General features: G+C 41.0%; 1 protein-coding gene across 8 annotated transcripts; it reads right to left on the reverse strand.

Moving 5' to 3' along the window:
* Positions 1 to 919: 919 nt before the first annotated feature.
* On the reverse strand, positions 920 to 24741 carry ZNF322 (zinc finger protein 322). Of its 8 annotated transcripts, XM_078055792.1 has the most exons (7): positions 24592 to 24741; positions 23487 to 23575; positions 9460 to 9534; positions 7967 to 8074; positions 6702 to 6886; positions 6476 to 6536; positions 920 to 5262 (listed from the first exon to the last, which is right to left on the reverse strand). In XM_078055792.1, the coding sequence occupies exon 7, from the start codon at positions 5078 to 5080 to the stop codon at positions 3872 to 3874; it is 1209 nt and encodes a 402-aa protein (XP_077911918.1). In that variant the 5' UTR covers positions 5081 to 5262; positions 6476 to 6536; positions 6702 to 6886; positions 7967 to 8074; positions 9460 to 9534; positions 23487 to 23575; positions 24592 to 24741; the 3' UTR covers positions 920 to 3871. The 8 variants fall into 8 exon arrangements, with proteins under 8 accessions (XP_077911918.1, XP_077911917.1, XP_077911919.1 ...); XM_078055791.1 differs by lacking the exon at positions 6476 to 6536; XM_078055793.1 differs by lacking the exons at positions 6476 to 6536; positions 7967 to 8074.
* Positions 24742 to 24849: the final 108 nt, after the last annotated feature.

Raw genomic sequence — 24849 nt, forward strand, 5'->3', positions numbered from 1 at the left:
TTGTGCTTTTCTACTTCCCCAGAGACACCACTTCTCTTCCAGTATGTGTAAGGCCTGTGGCTGTTTTCCCCAGAAATGTCTCACCCCAGCCCCCCCAAACGTGGGGATGGAGCGTCAGTGGGGGGAGAGAAGCAGGCAGGTTGCAGGCCCTGTTCCAGGCACACCACTCTACACGAAGGTCAGAAGGAAAACAAAACCAAGTTGTGCCATTTTCCCTTCCCCTTTTCATCCACCCGGCGGTCATTCCTCCCCCTCTGATTCTTTTCTCACAATAAAAAAAAGCCACTTAAGACCCGGAGACCTATTCTGGTTGGCTGAACAAACATGAGCAGAAGTAAACTTGATAATGGGAGATAAAGCGGCGCCCCCATTCTGACCCCACGTCCTGTGCCCCGACTCCAACAGATGAGGTGGGAAGAGGCAGACCCGCTGCCCTATGGGGCTTCTACGGAGAACTGCGAATTCAAAATTTTTCTTGATTTTGAGGATGAAGGTTACTCACACAAACAAAAGATGTTTTTGTTGTTACTGAATTTTAACCCCAAATATGGGCAGTTTAGGCTTTTCCTCTCTCCTGTGCTATTTAGGTGATGCAGTGGGGAGGCTCCAAAAAGATCCAATACCCACAGCAGAGCGCGGACGGTATTCCTTCCAGGTTCCCATTCACTTCTCTGCATTAGCATCAAAAACTCCTGGAATTCTAGAGACCTTCTAACGGCTACCACCTCTACTAGGCCTACGTGGGTGTCCTTTATTCTTTCGTTTTGTTTCATTGAGGTATAACTGACAAGACTGGAAGGCAAAGTGTACAGCTAATGGTTTATGTATGTACTGTGAAAGGGGTCCTGAATACCTGCTTCATTCTCACGCAAGTGCAGGGGAAATGTTGTTCGTAGTAGAGTGGAGACAAAAATGGGAGTTTTTCAGAATAAATGTTTATTTAAGGATTAAGGGAAAACAAAAACATTAAAGCATAGGAATACATTGACTGAATACAAGTGTCTCGTTTGGTCTGAAATCTTGAAAAAGTTACTCTAACTACTTACCTGAGGTAGATTTAGGTTGGCACTGTCTCAAGAGAACCTCCATCCATCCCAGAAGTTACCTCCTAGTTTTGGTTACAGGCTCCCAAGTGGTCCTCTCCAACCTCAGGTTATGCTCTATGAATAACACCAACACCTTTTTTCCCCACGGTTAAAAGCCCTCACACTCAGACCTGTCTCATACCCCAACTGTTCTCCATTTGAGGGATGGTCCATCCTGAATTTACTTAAAAACTAGAGAGAATTACCAGTAAGATTAGTTGAAAGAAGGGGCAAGTCATTGCCCTGCCAACGATATAAACTCTGTCCCCTTCTCCAAGTTCTAATGACTAACAAGTAGCCATAAGGACTAACTTTCATCACCACCATGCCATACACCCAATACTATTTTAAGTATTACAACCGTCAAACATATACTTGTTATAGGCATGATCTGCACCAAAGAGAAACAAATACATCTTGCGTGTTTTATCACACTGGGCAACTTTTCATGGTATAAGAGCTATTTATGAAAATTACTAAAACACAACAGATCAAATAAACTTCCAGCATTTGTTTTCTAAAAAAAAAAAAAAAAGACCAAGAAAACCCCACCCTAGAACCAGATTCCTTATCATCACTAGAAGCTATATCCACTGACCCTACGATTATCAGGCTCATCAACCAGCCATTAGGACCAAGCTGAGAGCCACATACCAGGTCGCAGCTGGCCACCTCCGTAAGTCTGAATGCCAACACTCTCCAGAGTTCAGGGATTTGTTAAATAAACCAGAGAACCCAGAGTAGCAACAAAATATTTACTCACCAGTCTATAGTCCCAAATGCTGTAGGAATCTTAAGTACTTATATTAAGTGTCTTTTAATCTGAGGGAAGAAAAAAACCCTCAGAATTGTCCATTTATAATCCCTGGATTAATTATAGTATTTCTAGAGAATGTTAGAGATGATCGTTAATTATCCTGTTAAGTTGGAGGTAAGTGCTTATCCTTAAATCTCTGATGAAGCTGCCAACTACTCTTCCCTTCTAGCATTTTCCGAACCCTACATTCCAAGCCACACAGATACCTTATGTTGTGGTGACTGCAATCCTTTCCCTGGGAATAAAAAGTATTCTCTTTCCTTGGCAGAACTGAAATAAATGAAAGGCATATCATTATGGGGCTTGATTTGCTATGAACAGCAGGATAATGGAGTGAAAAGAACACCAGCTTTGGAGTCTGGGATACTCAAAATCACAAAGTTTTAGCTCCATTAATGATGCATCAAATAAGTGTTTTACTCTGTGCCCACTCAGGCTGAAACCTTTCTTTTGGTTTCCCTTTAATCGTTTGGCAAGGAGCTGAAGAGCATTTTATCAATGAAAGAGACGACTTAAAGTCATAAAAATACAAATGCTAGAGACATCATGCCATGACTATTATACTGAAATTTGCATTTGAGTTTAAAAGAAATAAATCTCTAAAGCTGAAATTTCAAAAGCCATTGATCATCTCAAAGATGTTTGAAGGAAAGGAAACTTTTGAGGGGAATGCCTTAATTCATGCTAAGTAAAAAAGCTGAGTATTCTGCCTCTTTATGAGGCTGGCCCTCCAAAGGGAGAACTTTTGGGAGAGTTTTGATCCAGGGGAACTACTCCCTAGCTGTTCAGTTCTTTTCACTATCAGCAAAAGGTTCCCAGGCTACTGTCAACACATTAGTCCCCATTCTAGCCAAGAATAAAAAAAATCAACAGAGGCCAAGTCAACATAATCCTTTCCCCCACAGGGAACACATGCCACACCTTCTATCACAAGGTTACAGTCCTTTCCTTTATTGGATTTCCAAATTTTAAAAAGCGAAAAGTAAAGCAATCATTAAGTGGTTCAGATAAAAGAAAAGCATCTTTACCTGAGTTACCCATCAGGCCCACTGTGACCTGCTCTGGCTCCTCCCAGAACAAGCTTCCGGGTATCTAAACAACTGTTTACATACTGACTCCATTAAAAGTCATCTCTACCGTATGGGTCAACTACTACCTATTATATGTACACAGTCCACAATTAGATCTCTCAGTGGCCAAAATTCCCCGGAGAGTACATTCTTTGGGACCCAGGAAGGTAGGAGTTTCTAGCAAGGCTTTTTTCAGACTCAAGGGGGGTTTTTCACTAATGTGAGTTCCCTGGTGTACCATGAGAGCTGATCATTGACAGAAGTTTTTCTCACTCAGAGACTTTGTAAGGTCTTTCCTCAGATTGGGTTTCTTTGGTGCAAACCCAAGAAGGCTCTCCAACTCATGTTTTTGCCACATTCAAGACAAATATACACATTTTCACCAGTATGGCTTCTCTGAAGAGTAAGAAAGTCACAGTTCTGTTAGAAGCTTTTTACACACTTGCTGGGGTTTCTCCCCATTGTGGGCTTTCTGACGTCCAATGTGACGTGCATACTGTCTGAAGCTCTGTTCACTGAGGGCATTTAAAAAGTCCTCTGGTGTGAATTCTCTTGGGATGAGGAGGGGTGAGCACTGCTAGAAAGCTCTCTCACACTCACTGCACTTGTAAGGTTTCCTACCTGTAGGAATCCCCTTGTGGGTGATCAGATATGAGCGTGGACTAAAGGTTTTCCCCAAACTCAGGGCATTTGTAAGGTTTCTCATTGGAGTGACTGATAAAAGTGTTCTGTTAGGGTAGCTCTCTGGGCAAACCATTTTTTAACTTCCCACAGCTGCATTCTCTGGTCCCCACTGAAGTCGGAGCTCTGAGGAAAGTCTGAGATTTGCCTAGAGTTCTTTACTGAGTTCTCTGACATGTAAATACTTTTTTTTTATGGTATTGTAACTTCTTGTCGGATCAAGACATTTGTGAGGCTTCTGCTGCTTGGGGAGGACTGAGCTCAAGACCTTTCTCGCCCATATTACAGATATATGGTTTCTCACCGATGTGGATTGTCTGATGTTCAAGTAGGGCTGAGCTCTGGTGGAAGCTTTTATCACATACACTGTATTTATAATGCAGCTCCTCGGTCTGCGTTCTCATTTTCTGTTGGGCAACAAAGTCCATGCCCAGGAGGAAGCCGCTCTCGCATGTAGACCACTGATGTGGTTTCTCTTCCATGTGAATTCTTTGATGCACAATGAGGTCTGAGCTACAGCTGAAACTTTTCTCATATTCAAGGCATTTAAAAGTGTGAGTGTGAGTTGCCTGATGCCTGATTAGGTTGGCACTCCGAGTAAAACTTCTCATGCATTCCAAGCACTTATACGGCTTCTCCCCTGTATGGACTCTCTGGTGTACAATAAGGTCGGATTTCTGGCCAAAGCATTTCTCACAGGCACCACACTTATAGGGCTTCTCCCCAGTATGAACTCTTTTATGAACAATGAAGGCAGAACGGTGTCGGTAACTTTTCTCACACTTATTACATTTGTAGGGCCTTTCACCAGTATGAGTTCTCTGGTGGCTAATAAGATCTGATTTCCCACTAAAAGCTTTTTCACACTCCAGACACTTAAATGGTTTCTCACCTGTGTGAGTTCTTCGGTGCCTTATGAGGTTTGTGCTTCGACTGAAGCATTTATCACACTCACTACACAGATACGGTTTCTCGCCTGTATGGCTTCGCTGGTGGACAAGCAGATCAGAGCTCTGACCGAAATTCTTGCCACAAATATCGCATGTATAGAATTTTTTACCTGCATGTGTTCTCTGGTGTCCCGAAAGGGCCAGGTGGTGCCAAAAGCTCTTCTCACATTTGCTACATTTATAAGGTTTCTCGTAATTGTGGATCCTCTGGTGTGAAATAAGATCTGAGCTTTGGATGAAGGTTTTCTCACACATATCACATCTATAAGGTTTCTCCCCAGGATGGGATCTCTCACACATAATAAGAGCTAAGTTTTCACAGAAGTTTTGCTCACATTCAAGGCGCTGGTGTATCTGCTCATCTATCTGAGTAATCTCATGCACATGAATAAAAATCTTTTTACCCTTCTGAGGGCATACATGATAGATTTTCCTTTTCTGAGTTCTCTGATTATATCTCTCTTCCGAAGTGTACATTTTCTATGGCTCTCTCCTAGGGAGTTTTCCATTGGTCTTCTTGACCCATCATGTTCTTCATAGTCATTTTCTTGGTAAGAACTTGAAAGATACATCTGTCGTAGGCCTTTCAGTCATGAGCAGCTCGTCTCTACACGTTTCCAGCATCATATACACTAATTCCTTACTTGGTATTTCCAACCCTGTAAGACAAAGAAGAAATATTATTTATATTCCTGTAACTAAGAAAAGAATGCTCAAAGTTAAAATTACTGCAGGAAAGACAGAAATTCTCCATCAGAGTCCATAAGTGCTCTAGTTTTTACAGGGGTTGAAACCAGTTAGTTTTCCCCTTTTCTAATACAAAACTAGTCAGCAGGAAAAGATCAGGAAGAGTTCTTTTATGAGCCCAGGTGATCTCAAAACCAGGGTTCTTCCCCTTTCCCTGGCTTCAACTGAGTAATCAAGACAGGCCTCATAGTTGGTACGCTTGCTCAAGAGGAAAACAACCCCAAAAGGACTGAACATCTATGCAGTCCTCTCCATCGGAAGGTTTGGAAAGACATGGTAATGATCATGAGAATTCCCAAGGCTCTGGGAAAGAGAAGGGTTTCTGTGGCTCCATCATCCTAGCTGTGTGATGTTGGGCAAGTTATTTAACAACTCTTCCACACCTAGTTTGCTCCTCTGTAAAATGGGACTTAGAACAGAAATTATTCCACATTGTTGAATCGAACAATAAGTTAATCCCTCCGCATCTCGCGGTAATAAGCATTCCATGTTAGCTCTTATGCTATTATTACGATAAAGATTCTGCTTTGTTACGATCACATGAGCACAAACCCTCCTCAAAAAGAAAAGTCCTGACTGACTACAGATGAAAGCTTGGCTTCAAACCTGCTTTTATGCCAGGCTTTTCTTTATACAGTGAAGAGATGTGGAAGAATTTCTCTCCTGTTGGAGGCATGTGCAAGTATTAAAGCACCTGGAGTTGAGCATCTTAAGGAAATAAGTCCTTCTACAAAGGAAGATCACAATGACATAATTCTCCTTTCTAATGTAACTGAAAACGGCCCTTTGTTCAGGCTGCCAATGCTCCACTCCTCCCCGGTAAGAGATGCAGATCACCTTCAAATGAGTAAGAGATTAAAAAGGAGAGGGAGAGGAGAGAGATACGGAGGTCTTTCAACTGAGGACCTATTTTCCATGAAGCTACACCGGTAGGTGAATTAAAGATGTCCTGGCCAACAGGAACATGGAAAGACAGATTAATGCTATACACTGGGTTGATTCAGGAGAGCAGCACAGGGGGCAGTGAACTGGTCATTTCATTTAGCAACCGCTCACAATATACCAAAGAAACACATGAGAAACAAAAGGGGAAAAAACATCATCTTCTTTGTCCTTCACACTTACTCTTTTCAAAGATCATTTCCATGTTTGACCCTCGTCATACCTTCAAAGCCCGTCTCGGCATCTAAGGAGTAAAAGCTGATGACTGTGCTTCCTATTTTACTGAGAAAACTTAAGCAAACCAAAAAAACAACACAACACACATACTCAAAACAAAAACACAAAAAACCATTTCTCCGTGCTCCCACCCCATCAACCAGCTTCTTGCCAGTGTGGTCATGCACTCCACCTTTCCTTCCATCATTGTGGATGAGACTGCCTCCGCTCAGTCTAAGGACAACCCTTCCATCCGTGTACTGGATCCCATCCCTTTCCTCCACAAGGACATCACTCCAGCAATTCTATCCTCCCCGTCCTGCACCTGTTCTTTTCTTCTGGATCACACCAATCAGCAAACTGGCTGTTTCCGCTCCCCTAAAACAGAAGCACAACCAACATGAAAACTTCTCTTTACCACCTCACCCTCAAGCTATTATCCCACCTCTCTGTTCCTTTTTACAGGGGGCACCTGGGTGGCTCAGTCGGTTAAGCGTCTGCCTTCGGCTCAGGTCATGGTCCCAGGGTCCTGGGATCGAGCCCCACATCGGGCTCCCTGCTCTGTGGAGAGCCTGCTTCTCCCTCTTCCACTCGCCCTGCTTGTGTTCCTGCTCTCACAATCCTTCTCTGTCAAATAAATAAAACCTTAAAAAAAAAAAATCTATTCTCTGTTCCTTTTTACAGCAAAATTCCTCAAAAGAAATAAATGTGTTCATTGTCTCCAACTCTTGTCTTCCAAGGTTTCTGGAACATCCTCCAACCTAATATTCGTCCTCATCACTCTGCCAAAACTGCTCCTGTTGGAAACCCACAAGCCCCTAAGCAATCTGCCTCCTGGTTTCCACTCTGACTCCTCTCCTGGCTCTTCTACTGAGCACGTACCAGTCATCTCGGCCTCGCTGCTGCTTTTCAAGCCAGCCAGGTCACCCCCACTTCAGGATCGTTGTACTTGCGGTCTCTCCTGGCTAAAGTGCTATCCTCTAGATTTTCAAGGCTCCCGCCCTCCCTTCCTCCAATCCCCGGCCACCCTGCTTTACACGGTAACACACCCGTATCCCACCTGACCCGCACCTACAACCGTCCTGTCCTTTCCTGTTTTACTTTTCTCCATAGAATGTCAGCCCCTAAAGGACCAGGATTTTTGTTTACTTCATTTGCTGTTTCCCTAGCACCTGGCACACAGTAGGTGCTCAAAGCTAGACCGGATGTCCTTATTTGGCATCTGTGGACTCCTAAATAACCTATGAAAACTGTGAAATTTGATTACAAATGTTATTTGGTATGTGTACATTCTTCCAGGGGCAGAGTCCACCGTTCATCAACTGTGATGTGCGGGCCCAGAGTCTGTGTGTACGTGAGAGGAAACAATGTGAGAGCAGACTGAACACCACCCTAGTAAGTGCGACGGACCAGAACTCAGAACAAAGCAGCTATACAAGCAGAATAAGCAACGGTCACCTGAATTCAGAGGAAACAATGAGGCGAAAGGATCCAGAAGATGGATGACTTTCTGTTTCATCAATTTTCTGATTGGTTTTCCAGTTTGCATTCAGCAATTTGTAAACTCTCCATGTGCAAGGTACAGAGACGGTTGTTATAATAATAAAAAAAGTTATTTATAAATATAAAAAGAAATACCAAGGCTCCAGATGTCAACTCAAACATGTTCTCATGTTTAGTTCTAGGGGATAAGAGAAAACTGAATGGGGCGGGAGTAGTTTCTTAAGTCAAGGCACAGACTGTCCACAGGAAATGTAATGTTAAAACCACTAAAGAGGGACAGAATGAGAGAAAAATGGGATGTATGGCTGAAAGAGTAAAGTTCACAGCTCTGAGAAGGGGAAGCAGGTGAGCAAAAAAAAGACACACGTTTATGTTAAATACAGTCACTCTATATCCGTCTGTGTGATGTTGGGCAAGTTATTTAACAACCATAAAGACTGGTGTCTTCATAAGAAGAGATAAGGACACAGAGATCAGGGATGCGCATGCAGGGGGAAGACCATATGAGGACGGAGAAGATGGCCGTCTGCAAGCCAAGCAGAGATCTCCGAAGAAACCAGACCTGGCACTTTGATCTTGGACTTCTAGCCTCCAGAACCGTGAGGAAATAAATTTGCTGTTTAGAGCACTCAGTCTGTGGCATTTTATCATGGCAGTCCCAGCACCTCAGGCCAACCTCCAATCACCACCCTCCTTACACGCAAACCCTCAACCCCCAGCCAGTGAACTCCTGTTAAAACAAGCGAAGCGGTCCTTCTCTGCTCCATTCAGTGGCTTCCCCTCCCCCGCCCTTCTGCCCCCTGCCCTCCCCTCCTCAGTCCTCACGATGGCCCAAGAGGCCTCACAAGGGCTGCTGTCACCCCCACCACTGCTGCTCTACTCTGCTCTTCCCTGTTCTCTCCACATGGTGCGAGGCACCCGCAATGGCCTTCGAGCTGTCCTCACCCACACATTCCCCTTAGGGCCTTTGCCCTTCCTTTCTTGGGTCTCCAGCTTTCTTCCTCCAGGGATGTGTACAGCTCTCTCTTAACTCCCTCAGCTATTTCTTCAAAGGTCACTTCTCAAGGACGCCTCTCCGCACCACCGTATTTAGGACTGAGAACTGCCCCCCATGCCCCAGCGTTCCCTATCCCGCTTTTCTGCTTGGCTTTTCTCCACAGCATTTACCACCTTCTGATACACGGTGTAATTGGTTTGTTTATGGTCTAAAATATGGCAAGGATATTTACCTGTCTTGTGTGTCGCTCTTTCTTTAGTACACAGAGCAGTGCCAGGCAGAGTCAGGGCTTACTAAGCATCTGCCGAGTGCATGAGTAAATCCTTACTGTAATTCTACTTGTGTCCCTATGGTGAAGGAAAAGGGCCGAATGCCAGAATTCACAGGAGCTACTCTGACGGGGCACAGTCTAGGAGAGAGAAGGCACACTTCTAGAGAAACTGGAGCTTACCTAGAAGCTAACTGGAAGGAAAGCAGCATTTACTTCCTGCTCCTGAGAATTTGATTTCTCAAGGAAGAGAGCGTTCTGTAAAACACAAGGATAAGAAAAGGATAAATAGTTATAAATGAGCAGACTTAGCACTGGATCATTTCACTCGAAGAACCTGAAAATGGGTAAACTAGGTTCCTTAAAAGAACAGTTGGGTTTTCTTATACAATCCCTTAAATTCAGTTCTGAGGAGGTTAATCATAGTCCTAAACCATCCCATATAACTCTACAGAAAGGGGCCAACAAAGAATCTGAAAACCATCCGCACAATCTACAGCTTCCTTGGGACTGTAACAACCTCGAAGGCAGGGCCCCAGCCCTAACTCTCAGCGGCAGATGGCGCATGCTCCGGGTCATCCTCCCTGCGGGAGCTCAGGGGGCCTTCACCTACAGGGCAGTCGGGACCACAAAAGCCTCTTGCGCTCTAACAAAACCACTACTTGACCATCGGCACCCTTCCTTCCCTGGAGGGCAGGCAATCATCACATTTCTGGTTATTCGAAATTTACCACGGCCTAAGGGGATTTCTATTTCAGCCAGAAACAACTCGGGAGGGGTCAATTAGGGGCATAAGAGAAGTTCGAGAGCTCAGACTTGACCACCGATTCCTTCCCTCAGCAGCTTTAACCTGCCTATTCCAGGTGGCTGAGGCTTCAGTTCCCTCAAGAACCTTTCTGCTACTGAGGATCAGAAGCAAAAAAGGAACTGCTCAGCCCCCGACAACACATGGGGACATTTAGCTGAGGCTCTCTAGGACAGTCCCTCACAGCTGCCAGTAGAAAGAGGACATGTTTCACGGTTCTGGTTCCGGGTTAAGAGGGAGTAAACACAGGCCATTCTTGGTCTCCCTCACAATGCACTTATGACATCTGGACGGAACGTATGGGCCAGCTACTTGAGGACTCTGAAAAGTAAACAGCACGCAGGTCAAGGAAGACCAAAATTTAAAGCCCAACCCAACCAGCAGCGAGGGGACTCTGCGTTGCCGTCCTTCCCTTGAGTAACCCCCGGCCCGAACGCGATACAGCCTGAAACAAACAAGTCAGGGAAACCAGATCGTAATTCAACTGGGATTTTTCAGAGAACCTATGAGCTTCCATGACAATGATTTAAAACTGACTTCAATGGATAGAAAACGGACTTAAATATGGGTGAAGAAAGAACAAAATACCTCTGGAAGAACTACACAGGACATGGTAAGAAAACAGTTAGGAAGGGGGTAATGGTGTCTGCAGAAATCCCAATCTCCCAGCACATCCTTTAACAGCTGTAAGAACAAGAGAAAAGCACAACCCAAACCCACACCCTCACTAACCCCTGGCTTTCATACGCAAGCTCTGCAGGCGACCAATGAGAGCAGGAGCAACCTGAAGATGTGGGGTAGAGAGGAGGGCTCGTGGTGCACAAAATCAACCGAGTTTCCTGCCAGAAAGAGAAAACCCGTTCTAAGTACAAAAAAAAAAATTTAAAGTTCTGATCAGAACGGGATATTAGGAAGGGACTTTTAGCTCACACACCAGACTTAGAGGCAGTCCTGGAGCCGCAATTCTTCAGGAAAGAGAGTAAAAAGGAAGGGAGAGGAACCCTTTGGACTGCACAGTGAAGGAGAAAAGGAGCAGAGAGAAATTTAAGGTCCTTCAAGATGAAGGGAAATTTTTTTTAGAAAAGAGGAAAATAAAAAAGGCACAATTCATGTCCTCACTATTTTCAAAGAAATGCCTTCTACTTAAAAAAATAAAAAAGATAAAAAATCCACAAAACTTGACCAAGTGTCACTGAATTAGCAGTCTTGTTAAACACATCATGTTCTAATAAAATAGACATAATCCAACTAAACACTGGAAGGAGAAGAGATAACAAACTGAAATAACCTCACTGGTCACTGCATTAATTGCAGACAGGGGTTAAGGGATACTACTAAAAACTGAAAAACCAGACAATTAAAGGCTAAATCAGAACATGGGACTAAGGCATTACAAAAGATCTATGTTCAAAGGTAGTCATGATAACAAAAATCAAACATTCTAAAAAAGTTTTTAATGAAAGAGCAATGAAAACACAACAAGTAGCTGAAAAAAACAGGACAAATATAAATAACATGATTGTGCTGAGATGAAACATATCAATCATATCAATACATGAGAATGAGTTTGGCTCACCTATTCAAATTTTTTTACCATGGCTCACAAAACAAGACCCAACTATATGCTAAATACAAGAGACACTTAAAACAAAGATTCAGAAAGGCTCAAACTAAAGGGACAGAAAAAGTAATACAGGCAAATAGAAACAGTAAAAGAAAGCCTTATATTCAAGATATCATGAAGAGGAAAATTCAGGCTGAAAAACATTAAACATGATAAAGGACACTTTTTAATGTTGAAAGCCCTAATCATAATATAGCTTGTAATAGTTATGATTTTGAACCAAATCATACAGCAGTCACCCTTACAAAGCAAAAACTACAATAGATAACAAGAAATATAGCAAAAACATTAATAATAAGACAACATACCACTATCAGTAGAAAGACATACAAAGTAGAACAAAAAAAGTAATGATGCAGAAAATCTAGAGAATCTAATTAGTAAGTTTTATGATAGCTACTGAAACTTAACCCTAATAATAGGAAGTAAACTTTGTTCTCAAGCACACATGAATCAGTCACAGAATTCTGTCTTATATTAGGTCATAGAGACAGCATCAGTAAGTTCCATAAAAAGACACGAAACTAAAAATTTATTGAAATACCTAATTTAAAAAACCCCACCCAAATGGGGAAAATAACACAACTCTTCAGCAAATGGGGAGATGAAACAAAATTTCTAAATATTGATAATTAAAACTATTACAGATTACAATCTATGGAATAAATTTAAAGCAGTGATCAAGGAATATTCATAGTCTTTTTTTTTTTTTAATTTTTTTTTAAAGATTTTATTTATGTATTTGACAGAGAGAGAGAGAGAACAAGTAGGCAGAGAGGCAGGCAGAGGCAGAGGGAGAAGCAGGCTCCCCGCTGAGCAGGGAGCCCGATGTGGGGCTTGATCCCAGGACCCTGGGATCATGACCTGAGCCGAAGGCAGACGCTTAATGACTGAGCCACCCAGGCGCCCCGGAATATTCATAGTCTTAAATACTTTCATGTCAATATAACGAATTAAATGAAACCAGTGAACTAAAGAGAAAAACAACCTAATTATAAATCAAAATCCTACTTATTTGGAAAAACTTAAAGAAATGATACACTACTAGCTAACTTAGTGAAGAAAAAGAGAAAGTACATATTTATAAAAAAGGAAAAGATAAAGAATAAATAAAACAAAAAGCCCCACATACACATAACAGATCACTTTGCAGACTTCTACACAAATAAATGTGATAACCTATGAGGCAGACTGTGTTTTTTACCAAACTCACCCCTATCCAAGACAGAAAGTTTTAAAACACCAATATGCACAGAATAAACACAAAGTTGTTAAGGAATCAGCCCACAAAAAAGCACTGGATCTAGATCATTTCATAAGGGTATTCTAACAAACTTACAAAGACCAAATAAACTCAATGCTTCAAAAATGTTTTCCAGGGGCGCCTGGGTGGCTCAGTCGTTAAGTGTCTGCCTTCAGCTCAGGTCATGATCCCAGGGTCCTGGGATCGAGCCCTGCATCGGGCTCCCTGCTCGGCGGGAAGCCTGCTTCTCCCTCTCCCACTCCCCCTGCTTGTGCTCTCTCTCTCGCTGTGTCTCTGTCAGATAAATAAATAAAATCTTTAAAAAAAAAAAAATGTTTTCCAGAGCACTAAAAATGAAGAAAAACTTCTAGTCTTTTGTGAAAATAGTTTAACACTGACAACTGAACCTGATGAAGAATATAAAAATGTTTATAGCCCAGTATTAGTGTGAAAAATACTAATAAAAATCTAAAACCACATTAAGAAAAGTAAAGTACCATGACAAAGTAGGAGTTATTCAGGGAACACAAGATTTATTCAATATTAGGAAATCCATTAATATAATATCACATATTAACAGGCCTATAGAGAAAAATCATGATTATCTTCATAGATGCTGAAGGAACTCACAACAGAATCAACATCCAGTCCTGATGAAAATACTCAAGAAAGTAGGAATTAATGAATACTTCCTTTTAAATGATAAAATATACATTCTTTAGTCTAACAGCCAGTACCTAAGTGAGAAAAACTAGTCATTTCCGATAAGATCAGGAACAAGTCAAGAATGACCCCTATCTCTTCTGTTATTAAACTCTGAACTGGAAGTATTAGCCAGTGCAATTAGAAAATAAAAATCAATTAGCGGTATACGAATAGAAAAGAAATCAAATTATATGTTTGGAGACAGAACGGTATAATTAGAAAACCCTAGAGAGAATCAACATTAAAAGTGACTCAAAGGAATTCAGTAAGGCAGCAGGATATAAAACTCACACATAGAAATGAATAGCCCTTTTCTGTACAAAAATAACAACCAACTAGAGTATAGATAGAGAATACTCCTTGTACAACAAAAAAATATGAAATACTTAAAGATAAATTAAACAATAATTATGTAAATTACATACATAATTATGTAAAATGAAGAAGAGGAAAACTTTCAGACACTACTGAAAGACCCAAAAGTAGACCCGAACAAATGGAAAGACATCTTTTGTTCTTGGATAGAATGATTCAATATAATGAAGATGTTAGTTCCTCCTAAAAAGATTTATGGATTGGGCGCCTGGGTGGCTCAGTGGTTAAGCGACTGCCTTCGGCTCAGGTCATGATCCTGGAGTCCCTGGATCGAGTCGCGCATCGGGCTCCCTGCTTGGCAGGGAGCTTGCTTCTCCCTCTGACCCTCCCCCCTCTCATGTGCTTGCTCTCTCTCATTCTCTCTGTCTCAAATAAATAAATCTTTAAAAAAAAATAAAAAGATTTATGGATTAATACAATTGCAACAAAAATAATAAACTTCTTCATGGAACTAGACCAAAGGTGCACAAATTATGGCCCACAGGTCAATTCTGGCCTGCAGCTTGTTTTTATAAAGTTTTACTGAAACAAGGTAATATTTATTCATGAATGTACTGCTCACGGCTTCTTTCTCATATGGCAGAGTTAAATAGTTGAACAGAGACCATCTGTCCCCCAAAGCCTAAAGTATATACTTTCTGACCCTTTACAGAAAAATCAACAATGCTTGAGCTACAGTTATTACTCAAATTCACTTGGAAAAACCAACATGCAAGAAAAGCCAGGAAACAATGAAAAGAAAGATTGGCGGGTGACTAATAAACCTGTAAGATATTAAAATATGCTATAAAGCCTCTAATATTAAAAAAATATGGTTCTGGCACACGAATACATAAAAAGATAAGTGGAATAGAAATCCAGAAACAGATACAAACATATACAGAAATTTAGTATACAATAAGAGTGATGTCTCAAATCACCAGGGAAAAAAATGAACTTTTTAATAAATGATGTTAGAACATCAGGACAGTCACATGAAAAGTGATACAATTGGATCTATACCGCACACCATATACTAAAAGCAATTCCACATCAATCAAAGAGCTGAATTTACAAACTGAAACCATATGGTACTGAATATATAGGTAATATCAGTCTACAGAAAGGTTTTTTGGCTTATGACACAAAATTGGCCATTTGACTAAAATAAAAACATTTTGTGTGTAAAAAGAAAAGAACAAAGTCAAAACTCAATGGACAGAGAAAAATTTGTAACATATATTTGAGATAAATAATCTATTATATAAAGATCTCTTAAAGATTGAGAGAAAACACCAAAAACCTGAGAAAAATAGGCAAAAGGCAACACACAAAAAGATAAAAAAATGTTCCTTAAACATATGAAACGAAGTTCAATCTCACCCATATTTAGAGAAATTCAAATTTAAAGTACATGAAATAACTAGGAAGAGAGGAACTTCATCAACTTGATAAAGAATACAAGAAAACTACAGCAAATATTATACTTAATGGTGAGAAACTAGAAGCTTTCTAGCTAAGATGAGGAACAAGGTCAGGAGTTCCTTCCTACCACTCCTTCTCAACATCATATTGGAAGTCTTAGATAATACCATAAGAGGAGGAAATAAAAATTACACAGAATGGGAGAAAAAAATAAACTGTCTTTGCTTACAGATCACATGATTGTCAGTGTAGAAAATATAAAAGTATCAACAACAACAACAAAAATGGAACTAATTAAGCAGTTACAGCAAGCATGCAGCAGGATACAAGGTTAATATATAAAAGGCAATCACTTTCTTCCATACCAGCAATAAAGGATTGGAATTTCAAGTTAAAAACACAATACCATTAGCACGTCTGCAAAATGAAAATGAAATACTTACATATAAATCTAGCAAGATCTACATGAAGAAAACAAAAAAACTGATGAAAAAATAAAAAAGAATTAAATAAATGAACAGATAGTCCGTGTTCACGGATAGGAAGACTCTATATTGTCAAGATGACAATTCTTCCTATCTTGGATCTATTGACTGAACTCAATTCCAATCAAAACCCCAGCAGGTTATTTTATTGATATTAAGACACTGACTCTAAAGTTTATACGGAGAGCAAAGGACCCAGAATAGCCAGCACAATATTGAAAGAGAACAAAACTGGGAGGACTGACACTACTCAACTTCAAGACTTACTACAATGCTACCGTAACCCAGTGCGGTGTTGGTAAAAGAATAAACAGATCCGTGGAAAAGAGTCCAGAAACAGACTCACATAAATACAGTCACCTGATCTTTGACAAAGGGGCAAAGGCAATACCATGCAGAAAGACAGTCTTTTCAACAAATGGTATTGGAACAACTGGATAGCCACATGCAAAAATATGAAATAGACGAAGACTTTATACCTTTCACAAAAATTAACTCAATATAGATCATAGACTTAAATATAAAACACAAAACTATAAAACTCCTAGAAGATAACATGGGGGAAAATAAAGACAATGATGACTTCTTAGATTTAATACCAAAGGAAGGCATGATCTATAAAAGAAGTAACAATCTGGGTTTTATTAAAATTAAAAACTTCTATTTTGCAAAAGACACAAGACTGGGAGAAAATATTTGCAAAAGACATCTGATAAAGGACTGTTACCCAAAATATACAATATATTTATATACTCTTAAAACACAAGGAACAACCTGATTAAAAAATGGCAAAAGACCTAAACAGACACCTCACCAAAGAAGATATACAGATGGAAAATAAGCATATGAAAAGATGCTCAACACTGTATGTCATTAAGGAATTGATAGTTAAAACAATGAGCTACTACTATAAATTACAATGACCAAAATCCTACAAGCCCCGAGTCGGGCTCCCAGCTCAGCAGGGAGTCTGCTTTTTCCTCTCCCTCTGCCCACCCCACCCCCCATTTGTGTGCAAGCTCTCTCTCTCAAAAAAAAAAAACCAAACAAACCAAAAAACATAACGACCAAAATCCAATACACTGACAATACTAAATTCTAATAAGGATATGAAGCAATGGGAATGCTTATCCATTGCTGGTGGGAATGCAAAATGGTACAGCCACATTGGAAAGCAGTTTGGTGGTTTCTCACAAAACCATATAATCCCGCAACCGTGGTCCTTGGTACTTACCCAAAGGAGCTGAAAATGTATATCCACACAAAAACCTGCACAAGGATGTTTATAGCAGCTCTATTCATAATTGCCAAAACTTGAAAGCAACTAACATGTCCTTCAGTCCATGAAAGGATAAATAAACTGGGCTACATCCAGGCAGTGCAGTCCTGCTCAGTGCTGCTGAAATGGAAGTGTGCTATCTAGTCATGGAAAGACATGGAGAAACTTTATATGCATATTGCTAAGTAAAAGAAACCAGTCTGAAAAGGCCACAAACTGTCCAATTCCAAGTACATGACATTCTAGAAGAGGCAACTACGTCATCAGTGAAAAAGATCAGTGGTTGTCAGGGGTTGGTGGGGGGGGAGGATGAATAAATGAAGCACAGAGGATTTTCAGGGCAGTGAAACTCCCCTGTATGACACTATAAATGGTGACAGATGTCATTATACATTTGTCAAACCCCACAGAATGTACAACACAAAGAATGAACACTAAAGAAAACCATGGCCTTTGGCTGGCAATGATATCTCAATGCAGATTCACTGCCTGTAATAAATGTATCACTCTGGGCCAAGATGTTGACAGCTGGGGAGGCTGGGGTGGGCGGGTGGGGGGTGGCAGAGGACATATAGCAACAATATGTACTCTCTACTCAATTTTGCTGTGAACCTAAAAGTACTCTAAAAAAAGTCTATGATAAAAAAATGAAATAACTAAAAAGGGCATGTGAAATACCATTTCTCACCAATCAAGTTGGCATACGTTGAAAAGTACGACAACACATTTTGTTGTCAAAACTGTGGGGAAACAGACACTCTCATATGTTGCTAGAAGGAAAGCCAATTGGTACAAGTCTCTGGAGGGGAATTTGACAACATCTAATATAACTAGATATGCATTTACATCTAACTCAGAATCCCATTTCTAGAAATTGATTCTGAAGATACACCTCCAACGACATAAAAATATACAAGTATAAAGTTATTCACTGTAGCAATGTTTATAATTTGAAAATATTTAAAACTTAAAGGCCCATATATAAGGTGGTTGAACAAATTTGGTATATGCACATATAATGGAGTACTATGAAGCTGTAAAAGAATGAAGAAAACCTTCATGAATTGATGTGGAGTGATTTTCAGGACATACCGTAAAATTTTAAAAACAATGGTATAAAAAAGTATGCTATATTTTGTGCAAGAATGAAGTAGAAATAAAAAACTACACATGTATCTGTGGGAGCCTGGGTGGCATGACTCTTGGTTTTGGCTCAGGTCATGATCTCAGGGTCATGGGACTGAGCCTCGTATCGGGCTTCGTGCCGAGTGTGGACTCTGCTTGGGGTTCTCTCTCTCCTTCTGCCCCCTCCCCCCCCACTAGTGCTCTCTCTCTCTAAAATAAATCAATAGATAAAATCTTTAAAAAACAAACACACATTTATACATGTATCTATTCATTTGGCCAAAAAGAAATTTGGAAAAGGTAAAAGAAATTAATGAATGTGGTTATCATCACAAGGTAGGTGAAATGCGATTAAAAGGACAGGAAAATGGAACTGGTGTAAATAGGTGGAGGGAGGGAGAGTCACCCATCTAGGACTATACATTTTTATAACACACACAACATTTTTACTTTTAGAACTGTTACATTTCACATATTCAGTAAATAAATAGACAAGATACTAGAGAGAAATGTTAAAATGTAATACAAACAAAAACAAATGAGTCTGTGTTTCAAATGAGTAACACAACACCCAGAAGGGAAAAAAATAACTCAAATAGTACTTTAACACAGTATTAGGACTATACAAACTCAAGCTAAAGATAAAAAGAACTATAAACAATTACTGAATTCTCATTAGTAGGGTTTTTTCCTCCCCATGGTGGTAAAGATACACTACTTAATGCATACCCTAGGACTGAACAAATAAGTAAATATACTATGGGTAAAATGGCACACAGACTCCTCACTGTCAGAGAAGGGAGTTATAAATAGAGAAAACGGAAAGGCAAGAATGAACTCTGTAACTGGAATAAGAAGTATCAGTATGAGGCCAAGGTTTTACACTATACACAGAAAAAATAGAAATGCGTGTATGTGTCAAAGTGTGTGTTTATTCTACTTTATTTTTCTAGTAATGTCTGCTGAAGGGTCATAAAAAGAATGAAATCCTAGTAGTAATGAGCATAACACACACTCAGGTCTTGGTTTCTAAACGCCATTCTCCATTGAAAGCTATCAGGGCTCCCAGGAGAAATGGCTGATTCCAGGGTTTAGAAAGTACAAGATGAACCCAGAACATCTTGTGCCAGAGGATAAGGAAGTGCTCAAAAAGTGGTGACAATGTGCCATAAGGACCCAGAAGCCAGGCCAAAGGGGCTGCTATGGTACAAATCTGGAACAAACAGAACATCAAGATAAATAGTAACTGTAGTAAGTAACACAATAAGAATCCATGAATCCATACAGATTTAAAAAAAAGTGAATAAAGATGGAGAAGGGAGTTTTTCTTTTTTTTTTTTTTAAAGATTTTATTTATTTATTTGACAGAAAGAGAGACAGCACGAGAGGGAACACAAGCAGGGGTAGTGGGAGAGGGAGAAGCAGGCTTCCCGCCGAGCCCAGAGCCTGATGCGGGGCTCGATCCCAGAACCCTGGGACCATGACCTGAGCTGAAGGCGGATGCTTAATGACTGAGCCACCCAGGCGCCCCGGGAGTTTTTAAAAAAGCCAAGGGGCGCCTGGGTGGCTCAGTCCTTGAGCATCTGCCTTCGGCTCAGGTCATGGTCCCAGGGTCCTGGGATCGGGCCCCACATCAGGCTCCCTGCTCGGCGGGAAGCCTGCTTCTCCCTCTCCCACTCCCCCTGCTTGTGTTCCCTCTCTCACTGTGTCTCTCTCTGTCAAATAAATAAATAAAATCTTAAAAAAAAAAAAAAGCCAACAATTAAATGTAGAAGAAATGATGGAATTTTAAAAATCACCATGTCCAATCAAAAGAAGAGTGTTTAATTGTTTCAGGTAAAAATCCAGTGGGTGAAAAGTTTATGAGATCAGGATATTTACACAATCTGAAAATATCTCCCTACTAGATATTTAATAATTACAGAAACAAGAAGAGTAACTTCACAGTACAGAAACCTGGAAGTCACCACCTTAACCAAGTGATCAAAGTTACCATTACTAGTAACATGATGTCCAATGTGCCAAATAGAATGTAAAGAACAGAACATCACCTCTGTGCTATCTTGCCGAAAATGTATAACCTGAACCTAATTATGAGGAAGCATCAGGCAAACCTAAATTGAGGGAAATTCTACTAAATACATGGCCTAACCTCTTAAAGAAAAAAAAAAAGTCAATGGGGAGCCTGGGTGGCTTAGTCAGTTAAGTGTCTGTCTTCGGCTCAGGTCATGGTCCCACATGGGCTCCCTGCTCAGTGGGGAGTCTGCTTCTCTTTCCCTCTGCCCCTCCCCGCTTGTGCCCTCTCTCTAATAAATACAATCTCAAAAAAAAAAAAAAGTCAAGGTTGTGAAAGACAAAGTCTGAGGATATATATTTCACGATAAAGAAGACAAGACATTTAAATGAAATGGGGAATGATGGATTGATCTTGGCTGACAAAAACCGGTTTTTTCCTTTTCCTGAAAAGGACACTAGTGGAAGAACTGGCTCAATTTGAATAAGATAATAGTATTATGAGTGTTAATTTCCTGACTTTGATAGCTATAACGGTAAGAGAAGAGCCTTGTTTTTAGGAAATAAACTGTTTGTATTTTAAGGCAGGCATTCTTAACTGGGGTTCTAGGAAAGAATGAAGCCCTACAGAAAATGATTTGAGTAACTATTTTTTCAGTTCTTCCAAGAATGGCATGTAGCTAGGAGCACCATACATGCATAGGAGAGAAGTTAATTCATTACATACCTTAGGACTTTAGGGCTTAATTCTCTTAAGACTTCAGGGCTTAGCATGTCATAAGACTTTGAGGGCTTAATACTCTCATAGTTTGAGAAGAATCATTATGTCTATAACCTACTCTCAAAAGGTTCAGAGAAAAAGGTGTATATGTATGTGTATACAGAGACACACAGAATCATAAAGCGAATATAGTAAAATGTTAACATTTAGGACCATGGGCAAAGGGCATATGAATATTCTTTGTACTGTTTTGTAACTTTTTCATAAGTGTAAAATTATTTCAAAATTAAAAGATATTTTAGTTTGTTTTTTAAAGAACATGGTAGCTAAGAGTCGATACATTATACTAATTAAAACTGAATGTTCAAGTTCTAGAATCAGATTTTGGTTCAAATTCCCACGGTCCTCTGCAGCTGCAAGAACTTGGGTCTATTACTTAACTTCCTTCAGCTTCAATTTCTCCTTTGATAAAACAGCTAAGATACTCTTACATGCCTCATGGAGCTGCCACGAGAACTTAGATGTCACCACCAAAGGACTCAGCGCTCACTGCCTGTGTCTCAACAGATACTCAATAAATGACAGGTTCTATTATTTTCTGAATTCCATCTTCACACACACAAAAACCCTATTTATCAAGTCCATCCTCTGCACCTGCCTCTTTTGTAAAGCCTTGTTCAAAATCCATATAAAATAATTATCTAAATCATAAACAATAAAATAACTCAGCCAGTTAATGATGAATATGGAGATTATACAAAAACTAGAAACAGATTTATGGAGAAATACTAGGATGAAAAGGAAAAATTCAGAATCACAACTAAGTAAAGATATGCAGGCATATAGACAAATAGCTAATATAAAATGGTAGGTTTATGGAAGCTCTGTCTTTTAAAATGTGTATTATTGTTCAGGTCAAAAGGAGAGCAGAGTGGAAATAAAGGATTCTGAGCTTGGTCATAGCCTGGCAAATGAAATCAGAGTATTCCCTAAAGTTACCAGCCCAGGGTATCATATTTGCCCTAAGGAGCCAATAAATTGTGGGGCACCAAGAAGAAAAAAAAAATTTAAAAATAAGGAAATCATTTTCTTATTCTTATCTAAGTCTTTTAGATGTCAGCACCTAGAAAATAAAATACAGTCTGGTTGTCAAACTTAAAGTAGACCATGACACTTCCCTAGTTCAAGATATTATAACTGTTTCCTATCAGACTCAGAATAAAACCCAGTTCTCACTGTTCCTTATAATGTGGCACCTCCACCTATCTTTAGCCTCACAAGCCACCTCAGAACCTTTGCACTTGTTCCTTCTGCCTGGAATGTTCTTCCCGCCAGGTAGCTTGCTTCTTTATTTGATCCAGGTCTCTGCCTGAAAATTAATTCCTCAAAAGGAGGCACACCTTGACTACTTTATATAAAATAGCTCTGTCCTCTTATCCTGTTTTATTTCTCTTCATAGCACTTCTCATCCTCCAACTTTGTAGTATATATTTTATATCCGTTAATTTGTTTCTCTCTCCTACTAGAATATAACTTCCATTAGGGTTAGGACTTAGTCTTTTGTTCCCTGCAATATCCCTAGACTCTAGAATACATTTGTTGCATGAATGAAAAATATGAATAAATACCACAGCAAAATAAAGGACCACCATAATCCTTAGAACCCCCATAGCAATGCAACAAGCTCGGCGAGTAGCCCTGGCTGGTCCACCAGGGGACCCTTCTCCAAGAGGTTTCTCTTACCTCACCCTAGGAAAAGACTGGTTCTCTCTTCCATGGCTAGGGTCAGAGTGTGCAGAATAAGCAGGCATGCAATAAAAGTCCAAGCAGAAAAGCTGAGTATAGAACTTCAAAGCTCAAGATTATTCTTACAGTTAAAGGGTGTATGGGACAAGCAAAGTCGATAAAGCATTAATCTAAAAAACAGATAATGCTTACTGGATCAAGCCCGAGGTAAGGGATTACCTCATTTACCTTTCATTGATTGCATGGACTGCCTCATTTAATCTTCCCAAGAACTGTGTAAGATAGGTATTAATACCAATATTTGCACTAACAGAAAACCTGATGCTTAGGGCAATTAAATAATTACCCAAGAACTCATAGCTAGTAAGTAGCACAGCCACAATTTAAACTTCAATTTTCTAACTACAGAGCCTAAGCAATGGGCATTCTGCCTTTTTTTGGGCTGCAAATCAATCAAGAAGCAATTATTATAAGCCTATTGTGAGTATGTATGTTGGAAAGGAGCAGAAAATACACTCAAATAGGATCCAGTTTTATCACTCTGCTATCTCAAGAGCTAAGAAAGTATCAATCCCTTTCTCATATTATCTTCCCCAATCCTTCTTGTCCTCCCCAAGTACTCCCCCACCCCATCCTCTCCAAAATCCATTTATATAGAAACATAACAGCCTGGTATGCTACTCACCATAACAATGAAGACTCAAGACTGTCTTCCTTTTGGCTTCAAAAGGTCTCTAGTCCATAAGTATGCGTAACACTCAATTCTTCCCTCTCCTAGAGAAAAATCAATAATGTTGAAATTTATAATTTTTTCTGAAATTTTTATTTTTTCTGGAGCTGGACATCTAAATACCGGTCCCATTTACTCCCCAGTCTGGTCGTCATCCTTCAACCACATCTTACCTCTTCCCACATTTGCTTACTTTCTGTTTCTCCTGCAAGAAAGAGCTGCCACTGGGAGCCATCACTTCCTTCCCAACCCGCACTAGCCGAAACATTAAGAATCCTTCTGGATAATGACTCACTTTAACTTCTTAGGAAAGCCCTGAGTCCTGTTTTACTTGTTTAGATTTTTCTTTCTGCTGATTGTTTTTTGTTTGCATTATCTCAACTTCTAAGGTCAAGGACCCATTCTTCTACCATATACACCCAAGACGTAGTTGGTAAGTGCATACAGTACAATGTTACATATAATGCAGTTTTGTAAACCACAGTTATGAAATGGTTAAACAATCTTCTGTACACAGCTTTGAGTACAACATAACTAATCTCTGTCTTAAAGACGGTGGTGGTTGGGGGGGGGGGAACTTCATTCAATGTCCTTGGGTTTTTCCCCAATACGAGAGATACAGATCGCTTAGAAAAGTGCCTGGTAATGTTTACTATTATCCTCTCCAAGAACGGCCGGACTGAGCTGCTCTTCTTTCAACTTTTCATTGACCGCCTCTCGGTCCGCCGTCGGGGGGGTCCCGGACCCCGCTCGGCGGCGAGCGGCAGGGGCTGCCGTGACCCTGCGCGGGCCGGGGGGCCGGGGGGCCGGGGACCGGGGAGGGCGTGGGGGGGGGCTGGTTCTGGTCCCGCCGCGCCCCTCCCCCGACCCCGGGCCCCGCGGCCGCGCCCCTCCCAGGCCCCGCGGGCCCGCTTACCCGGGCGGCCGCCGGCACCGCCCCTCCGCCTGGGACCGCACTTCCGGTTAGTCTCCGGACACTCGGGTTTGGGTTTCCCGGCGGCCGCAGGCTTCGCGGCGGTGGACCTCAGGGCCCACCTTCGGGAGAAGAAGGAAAGCAAACCTGGGAGGCCGACGAGAGCCAGGAGCAGCTCCCTTTGCGCGGCTCGGGAGGGGAGTTGGGGCCAGGCCACCCAGGGAGCGCTTGAAGGGCCGACAAGGCCGGCTACGCGAGCCCTTTCAGCCAGGCTGGGAAGCGGCCGGCGCAGCCCCGCCCCCGCGAGTCACATGACCACCCCTGCTCCGGAGGCTGGGGCGCCCCGCCCCCGGCCTCTCGGCCAATGGGGGCCGAGCCGCTGTGACGGGGCGGGGTCCCGGGGCG

Source organism: Halichoerus grypus, chromosome 9 (genome assembly GCF_964656455.1).
Source record: "Halichoerus grypus chromosome 9, mHalGry1.hap1.1, whole genome shotgun sequence".
NCBI lineage: Eukaryota > Metazoa > Chordata > Mammalia > Carnivora > Phocidae > Halichoerus > Halichoerus grypus.